The 9669-nt window shown below is 38.3% G+C and overlaps 1 protein-coding gene across 1 annotated transcript in view; it reads right to left on the bottom strand.

Moving 5' to 3' along the window:
• Window positions 1-1379: 1379 nt before the first annotated feature.
• Window positions 1380-9669, bottom strand: part of LOC148367388 (long-chain fatty acid transport protein 2) — a 32965-nt gene continuing 24675 nt past the window's right edge. The window contains exons 9-10 of the mRNA XM_088334277.1: window positions 7456-7586; window positions 1380-4739 (exon numbers count right to left, since the gene is read on the bottom strand). Coding sequence (XP_088190403.1) covers window positions 4563-4739; window positions 7456-7586 — 308 coding nt within the window. The 3' untranslated portion in view covers window positions 1380-4562. The remainder of the gene's footprint in view (window positions 4740-7455; window positions 7587-9669) is intronic.

The following is a 9669-nucleotide window of genomic DNA, read 5'->3' as shown; positions in this document are numbered from 1 at the left end:
GGATTCACGATTACTGACTTATTACGTGTTGTGTGGAATTTATAAGCACACTTTGACCGCTCCGAGAGCACTTTTCTATTGACACAAGAGTCAACTCTAAATTGTCATGGATCAGGCTGAATGTTTCAAGTATCAAGAGATGATGCTAATAATAATAATAATTCCATTCTGATTACGATACAAGATCTATATAACGTATATATAGGTATAGATAGATAGTGTCTTTTTAAATTTTTCATTTAATTGCTTGTAGCAAATCCCAATCACTGTATGGTTTTTTTCTGAGAAGCATGAAGGACACCAGTCAATCTGAGATTAGTAAATCGCAATATTGTCAACAAGTTAAACTTGAACCCAAGACATCCCAGAGTTTGTTGGAAATATAGAAAGTGAACACTTGTGTGTTCAAAACAATATTGGGTTCTTAATGACCTCTCAACGTGAACTATTACAGAGCATATTATGTCCGGCGGGTTACTATTGCTTATAACACATTATCACATGGTTAAAATTTGTGCACTTTTTTTGTGCGTACAAAGGCAACTACCTGACCTTTAATTCCTCCAAATGTTTAGTCGAGGCTACATAGTGAATTTATCTTATACATCATCTATTGATATTATTTATATTATGCGTTTTTGTCCCTTTTTGCATAATTGGTATTGGGGTAATCCAAATGTACTGTAATCTAAAGTACATTTGGATTACTGCAATATAATGGTATTGAATGACGTTACTGATTTCCTTTTTCAACAACTAACTAGCGAATGTCTCGGATAACATTTTTTAAAAAGCTCTCCCAAACCTGCTCAAAAGTAAATTCTTCTAAATATTTGCGTAATGACGTGCCTTGTGCTCGGAATCAGATTGTTCCCGAACGCCAGGTCTTGTACTTGTATTTTGGGTTGATCATTGTTATGTTAACCATTAATTTTGATTGCCCCCAAAATCAAAATTCAGATCACAGTCGGACTATTCCCTGCATATAAACGTACCCATTCCCAATGTTTATAGACTTTAGCTGTGGTCATTTGATTATAAAGTCATTGCAACTATTTGGAACCAGATAAATGCCGATTAATGCTGATTCCATTTATTTGTCGCCATCTAGTGGATATTCTTCAGTATTTAAAGGGGAAATGGAGTAGAAACACACGCTCATGTATTTATTTAGTTACACTTTTGCATTTCCATAACACCATCAATAAACATTCTGAAACTATCATATTTCATAATATAAATATATATATGCATTCATGTACACAATTATTGCTCAACTGATTACAAAATTATAACGAAAACCGATAGCTGACAAAATATACCATAAATGTGTTTCAATTTTACTTCAACATCATGCAGAAATTCCAGACAAGACAATGTATGAGGAAGAGCAGTTTTTATTGCTGTATTGTTTCAGAAGAAAATAATGATGCTATATTTTGTAAACAAAATCTGGCTTCCGTTTCCCCTGAGTTTTAAATGCTGCAATTATAATTTCAAAAATGGAAATATTACCAAACCATATCAAAACAAAAAAAATATTGAATATTTAGTAATTCCATAGGGCAGCACGGCAGCGCAGTTGTTAGCGCGTGTGCGGCACAGTTCTGAGGTCATGAGATCGAACCTCACTGTGTGGAGTTTGCATGTACTCCCCATGCTTGTGTGGGTTTCTTCCGGGCACTCCGGTTTCCTCCCACATTGCAAAAACATGCATGTCAGGTTAATTGGTTGGTCCAAATTGTCCCTAGGTATGAATGAGTGAGTTGTCTGTTTCTGTGTGCCCTGCGACTGGCTGGCAACCAGTTGAGGGTGTCCCCTGCCCACTGCCCGAAGACAGTTGGGATGGGCTCCAGCAACCCCGCGACCCTAGTGAGGATAAGCGGTGCAGATAATGGATGGATGGATAGTAATTCTATATGGTTTTGGCAATTTTGGCTCTGTATTCAATCAGTATTGAGATTGATAACAAAATTTTTATTATCACACACCACTGAGGGATTTTAAAAAGACACCTTATGTTCTCTGGAGGAAAATGTTATGGTTCTTCAAAGAGAATACTGTAATTAATACATGCTTGGCAGTATTGTTTAAGTGTCAGTCTAGACGCTTGCACTCGAATACCAGTTCTAGGTCAGAAAGCGCTGTATAAATGAAGTTCCATTTACCATTTACTTTAAATGTTAAGTCTCTCATCTGTGTGTTAGCATCATGGTAATAAAAAATATAATCTATAATTCCATGTTGACAATATCTGCATATCTTTGTATTATTGCCCTCATGTAGTTTTAGATCAGGTGATGGTGTAATAATAGTCTGTGGTTTGCAATAATCTGTGGTCTGTGCAGCCCTTTGAGACTCTTTGTGATTAAGGAGTATAAAAATAAACATGACTTGACTTCTACTGGAGTCCTTTCAAAGAGATGCTTTGGCGATTTTTTTTTTGGTCCAGGACACGCTTTGTTTTTATTGAGTTTATTCAAACATTAATTTTAATTTCAAAATGTTTTTGTGGTGCATGCAAATCCATTGTGCAACCCCTTATCCTCATGAGGGTATGCAATATTTAAAAACCTGGAAGTTTTTAAGAGAAATCAATAACAATCAATAGAGGTAAACGTTAAATGGTCCATAAACATTGATTGTGTTTTAGAGAATTTGCCAGTTCTTGCCGACTACTCACCTTGGTTAGCAGTAAGCTTGCAAACTAATGACAAACTAATGACTAAAAAATAAGTGGCTTTAAAACTATTGTCATGTCCATTGCATCTGTGCAGTAAATCTAATCTGGAAGTGGTATTAGGCACAATGTAGTATATAAAAACATATTTTTTATAGGTGACCTGAGATGAACTCACTCCATTCAACAGCTTTATTCCACAATTTGTTTTAACTTCCAAATAAAGGATTACCTACATCTTAAAAAAATGGTATCAGTAAATGGAGTCACTTGTATTTCAAGGCACTATACATTGTAGCATGTGTAGCCATGCTATAATTTAGCTGGCAACATCTCATTGATTGATTTTCTTATGGTCAGCATCATTGTCAACACAAATTTCAAGGTTTGTACACCTTTTTCATGGCCAAATTCAAGCACTCTATGTGCTTTCAAAGCGATTTTTTTAAATTTCTCCGGCACCATTAAAAGAAGAAATCCACTGTTAATTGTGTATTTTGCAGAGCCACAAATATAGCTGCAATTTACACATTAACATACAATATATATTATATAATCTTACATAATCTTAATACAAAACCTTGCATGTGCATTTATCACGACACAAGATTTTTAGATATTGAATAACTCGCAAATATATTTGTTTTGAGACTCTCCTTGTACAGGTGTTGGGTAAAAATGACAGAAATATGTAGCTTACATTTTCTGTTGCAAGTTCTTCCCATTACAATTTACCACTGGGAACACCACCTTATTTACCTGCGTATTTAATAATCAATAAATGACCTTAATTGAGTGCCCTGTTTAGTTTTAGCATGCAACTGTCCTCTTGGGCGCAACTGTAGCAAGCTATGACGGTTTATAGGACAATACCAATCAAACTAAAGCCAGCTGCTGTTAATCATGAGGGAAGAAGAAATACAATGGCAAAGCAAAGCCATATAAAAAACCATCATTTCACCCAAGCACTTTTTGATCCTTGAAAACATAACATTAAAATCTAAGCGTTTTTAAGGATTTCAGGCACCTGTGCGAACCATAAAATCTGATGAGATTTTTAAACTAACATGGAAACTGTCATTATTACCGATGTGATTCACCTGTGCCCGCTCATTTGTCGCCAACCGCCGCGGGTTATGATTGGCTCCCTGTCACTATTTGAACCCTGTCCTGTCAATCCCCTGTTGTCAGTCCGTTTGCGAACCTCAGTGTATGCTAGGCAAGCCTTTTTCGACCCTGACCCGCACCTGTCCTGTTTTTGCTCCCGTCTGTCTCCGGCTACGACCTGTTTTGATCATTACCACGCCTTGCTCTACCAGTCCCGGCTACCGACCAGTTTTTCCACCCCTGACACTGCCATCGCTCGCTACGGAAGATCCACTTCTGTGTTCGGATCCCAATCCGAGTACGAGAGCGATTTTCTTCCCACGTCCAGCGCAGCCCTTCCTCTTTCCTTCAATAATACTTGTGAGAAACGTAACGCAATTGGGTCCTGTTCCCGTTCTGGTCCTGACAGTACGGACTGACCACAGGGGACTGACAGGACTGGGTTCAAATAGTGACAGGGAGTCAATCAGAACCGGCGGCGGTTTGCACCAAAAGAGCGGGCCCAGGTGAATAGCATCGATAATCATGACAGAAACATGATTTTGTCGACAAATCATGGGAATGTACACACATGATCTGTATACCTATATACAAATCTTAGTGAACATATTTCACTTCTCAATTTAATATACTGCTTATTAATTCATTTCCTTATTAGAAGAACTGGTTTACATATTTGATCGTTACAAGGAAAGCGGGGATCCCTGAGCTGGATGTTTAACGCAAGTACTTCTGCAGTCAAACTGCAAAGCCAGCACAGTGAGTAAGCGTTAAATTAAAGCTTCATGCTTCCTGATATAATGGAGTTGTGGACCTGAGCTGTAAGGGGTACATAACTCTTTTGTTTGTCGTCAAGAATGTAGAGCGGATCCTGGATTCGTCCCAGATCGTAATTCTCCTCCACCAACTTCAATTTCAGTTGCTTGAAGGTTCCCGTCAACTCAACAACATCCTGCAACGGAGGTCACACCGAAAATTCAGTCACATTTTTGAGAACATGCAGAGGGTACGAAAATGTTTCCGACTTCTTGACATTTTTAACTCTCCCTGTCATTGCAGCAATTTTTCAAAATATAAATATAAATTTTATTCCTCATTATTGTATTGTACACTCAGTACCCCATATCAACCACCACCACTTAAAACGTTCTCCCTTTCGCAGTAACTTAAAGGGACATTTTGTATTGTTTAGCGCACTTAGTGCTAAACAAAAACTTCATTAATCAAACAAAAACCTTTTGATTTGAATAATGAGGAAAATTACATGAACCATATTATATATATAGGCGCATTTTGAAAATACTTGTAAATCAATAGATTTGTACCATAAATGCAGGACTACAAGCTGCTTCTTTTTTTCTACATTTTAAACACTGCGGCTTACAAGACGATTCGGCTTGTTTTTTTGTTTTTTTCGCAAAGCGAACAGTCGTGAGTGTGTTGGCGGGGGGATGAAAAAGGTTGCGGTTTGGTTACTTGGAGTCTCCGTAGTTTATATTCTTACTTGTGCTTGGTAGCATTAGCATAATTTTCAGTTTTACTACACAAGACAGCAGGGTGCAGTGGTCAAATATTACACAGTGTCCCTTTAGAATGTTGAGGTTCATTTTGACCACCAGAGTTGTTGTGAATAATGGTTCCAAAACAGGGTACAAACAGAGTTATTTCGTAAAAATGTCACTAAATACTGCAAACAAGAAGAATCCCAATGTACTGTATTAACTTTATGTATGTATGTATGTGATCGGGAATATCGGGAAAAGAGTGGTCATTATTTTTCCTCCATTCTGTTTCATAGATGCAATTCTTTGACATCTTTGAAATCTACAAACATTTTTCTTAAAAGTCCTCATGCTCATCATTGATTGTTCTGCATTTTTTCACAACTTGCACAAACTATGCGCTTGAAAAAATATCCAGTAAATGGTACAAGGCAAACGCCAAACTCATTGGCTAAGAAACACGGAAACAAATCCTAATATTTTTTTTCTCTCAGATATGTACAGACTACTAAATACTGTACATCAGTGCACAGTAGGAACCTGCAAACTAGCGTGGCTATGTGGCGGCCACATTGGTCGAGTTAACGTCCCAGTTAAGGCAATTCATGTACATTGAAAATAAATCATATCATGCTCATTTTGAGACTGATTTTAACACTTTCCTGTTTTATTTTGCAAAAAAAGGTAAATGAGTGACCATATATAGGCAAACATAAGCATATACATAACCAAATATAGTCACTCACCACTCTAAGCTAAAAAAAGACTAAAATGCTGTATGCATAAAAATATCGAAAAAAGAAAAGTTGAAAGGAAGTTATTCATCTCGTTTTGACGTCTACTGAAGTGACCATATACAGTATGGCAGCTTGCGACATGAAGGGTTAAAACGGTTTAAGAAACCCGAAGTGGACTATTTAACAATATTTCTTTTCTTGTACTTTCACCTTGAAAATCAAGGGAAGCGAGTCTGGCGATGTGGTGGAGCTGTCATGGTTGGCATGGCGCTCAATTGGCCCCGCCCGTGTGGCGCCAGCTGCGGCTCATTGAAAGATTGGCTTTCCGTCTATTTAAGCTCAGTGCTCTCATTTTTCCGTTGTCAGTCCGTCAACGAACCTTTGCCACGCAAGACGTGGGGTCTGACTCGGTCCTGTTACCTGTGGTATTTCCTGTCCAGTATTGTTCCCGTTTATTTTGTTCTGTCTAATATCGCTTTCCAGTACCGTTCCCGTCTATTTTTGTCCTGTTTATCATTCTCTCCAGTTTTCGTTTCCCTCTACTTTGACCTGTTTTATTTCGATATCCTGTTCCAATATCTATTCTTTCTGTCCTGTCCTGTCTGGTATCGATCTCGTCGGTCTCTGGCTTCCTCTCTTTCCACGCCAGACTGCTGCCTAACGTGCATGACTCCCCAGTTCCCATAAAAAAAATAAAATAAAAAAAAAAAGCTTGTTTGAGAAACGTCACACGTTTGGGTCCTGATCCTGTTCTGGTTCTTGACAGGAGCATTATTTTTTAAAATCATTAAAACAATGTACGCCACAAAGAGGGACTGGAACTACTGAAGCTTTCAACAGGGTTAAATCAAGAAAAAAATCGAGGAAAAAAAAACATTTCTACCTATGAAAGGTAATTCCAGATTTCCGAGACTCTATGGTACGGCGTGGATCCAGGCAGAAGAATGAGCCGGCATTGTCTTTTTGGTAATTCTTTTCCACCATCGTCCACATGTACTGGAACTGGGAGAGTCTGCTAGTGTGACCTGACTAGCTTAAGCTCACAATAGGCACGCCGCTCAAAGGGGCGTGTCATATCTAGTGTTCTGTACATATCTGTGTTTTTTACTTAGCAAGGTAGAAAAGCGCGACAGCACTCCTGCCGCTCGTGGCAGAAACATGGTGTAGCACTCCTGGCCTAAATGCTTTAAGATAAGTGCTGTTTATTTTCTCCTCCGAGCCATGTGTACTCATGAAAACAGACACACTTGGCTAGCTAATCATATGTAACTGACTCCTGCACTACGGTCGGACCACCAGTAGAATGAAAGGAGAAAAAACGTTTGTGGTTATGCATTGCGAGTTAGCACGCATCATTCACCCCAACATCGTAACCATAATATGCTTCTTAGACCTTTTCCCTTTCCCAGAGACAGTGAACGAGCCGTACCTTTATCCTTATAAAGCGTGGTCTTGCATAGGCAGGTAGGTAACTAGCCACATGGGTATAAACTTGATTTCCATCGAACTGGGCGCCTTCTTTTACAGTAACAGCCGCCATTCCTATGCGTCCTTCGTGCCCTAAACAAAACATGCAAACACACCTAAATGTTAATTCGGGGAAAAATGTGAAAATATAGATTTATTAAACCCTATGCAACAGCTTAATGTACAGAAATACAAGAAAGCCTATGAAAGGACCACATTGATTATCTCCAGCTGTAGTGTGGTTAACCAATTTGGTACACGATTTGTACATCATTTTCCTGACCATATGTAAGGACTTTCAAAGCCAATTTTCCAATTTCTTCAGTATCATTAAAAGAAGAAATCTGGTGTGAAACATGTATTTTGCAGAGCAACAAATGTATGTGTGAATTGCATATGCCATTTTTAATCTTGCATGTGCATTTACAATGGCAAAATCGTGAATATATTTGATTTTGAGACAAATCTCTCCCCTATATGTGTTGGGTAAATGACAGTAATTACACTTTCAGTTGCAGAAAGTTCTTCCCATTACAATTTACCACAGGGAATTGCTACCTAAATTTTTGCATGATCCATAATAAATGTCCATAATTGTTGCACAACCTACAGGGAGGCGATGAAGATTTATAGGCTAATGCCAAAGAAACTAATGGGAGCTGCTGTTAATAGGGAGGGAAGAAGAAATGCAATGGCCAAGCAAAGCCACCAGAGAGCATTGTCGGTGTTCATTTTTAGTAGACTTGTTGAGAAATATGGCAATAATTTTAAGCATTGATAAGCACTTCAGCCAAAATTCAAGCTCTTTTTAATCCTTGAAATCCCAACATTAAAATTCAAGCATTTTCAAGGATTTCAAGCACCCGTACGAACCCTGCAGGTATGGGCAGGACAGTGCAAAAGATAAGTTGTCTACTTGGTAAAGTGATGCGGGTTTACAGTATATGAATTGCTCGCTGGTCATATGAGTTTTTCATTCAGAGGCCAATACAGTAATCCCTCATGGTAACGCGGTTCACTTTTTGCAGCTTCGTGGATTTTCATTGTGCATTGTGTTCTGCATTATGATTGGCTAAAGAGCCACCCCGCCCCTTTTCCTTCTGTTGTACACATACATAAAACAGCTTGTTTAACCTTTGCGTCAATCTTTTTGGATTTTTAGTTTTTCGACAAGCCATCATGTCAACAAAACATTCTGAAATGACAAAAGCACCTGCGGGCAGGCACAAAAGTCCAAAGAAGATACTTTCTATCACTGACAAAGTTGGAGTTCTCAACACACTAAAGAAAAGTGAAAGTATTTACATGTTGGCGACAAAATATAAATTGAAGTAAAAAAGTGGTGTCCTGATTTTTGGAAGTAGCGCTAAATAGACTCACCCGCTAAAAAAAAAAAATTTACTAGAAAATCACAAGGACCCAGCACTGGTGAGCTATTTACAGAACACCGCGGATTTCCCTAGGGGCCACCCTGGTGCCCGCGGAACTGTGCTGCGGACATGTTAACCACTCAGCTGTTGTGCCACCTGGTTTAACACTATTCTATCAAAATAATGCAAATTAATGACACCCTTGTAACACATCCCGGTTGCCAATTTGCCCATTTGCTTAATTACAACAAATTGAGATCTCTCTAGCTCTCTTATATGATAATAAAAGTTATCTCTTTTTTTCAATTTGGGTATGTCCATGCAGTAGAACTGAGGAGACGACGGCCCACTGTAAATAGCGGCTTTTTTTTTTTTAAATACCAAAAAACAGCTTAAAGTTAGTCATTACACAATAACGGCAAACCAGCTAATTAATTAGCACAAGTGCAAGGGAGATAAAAGCAATATATGCTTTCATCGATCGTTCAGATTTAGCGATGATCGTGGTTCTAAAAAAGGTATTCCGTTGTAACATTTCAGCCTCCAAAAAGTGAAATGGAAAAGCAAGCACCTGTGTAATAGTAAAGGCGTGCAGAGTGCAATAAGTCCTGCAGTGGCTAAAGACCAAAAGTTAACGGTAAATTATCAGACTCTTGATTCGCCTGATTAGGCCGTAAAGTGACTTCACTGAGCTGGACATTGCCGAACTTAAACGTCATTGTTGTTAAGGTTGTTGCTACAGATTAAACAAAAAACAAGTGAGGGTTTCATCCAATTAAAAAAAGTATGGTTAATACTAATCAAAG

The sequence above is a fragment of the Urocampus carinirostris genome, chromosome 4, assembly GCF_059441175.1.
Source record: "Urocampus carinirostris isolate Australia breed hairy pipefish chromosome 4, RoL_Ucar_1.0, whole genome shotgun sequence".
Classification (NCBI taxonomy): domain Eukaryota; kingdom Metazoa; phylum Chordata; class Actinopteri; order Syngnathiformes; family Syngnathidae; genus Urocampus; species Urocampus carinirostris.
This window is presented reverse-complemented; position numbering and strand designations above follow the sequence as displayed.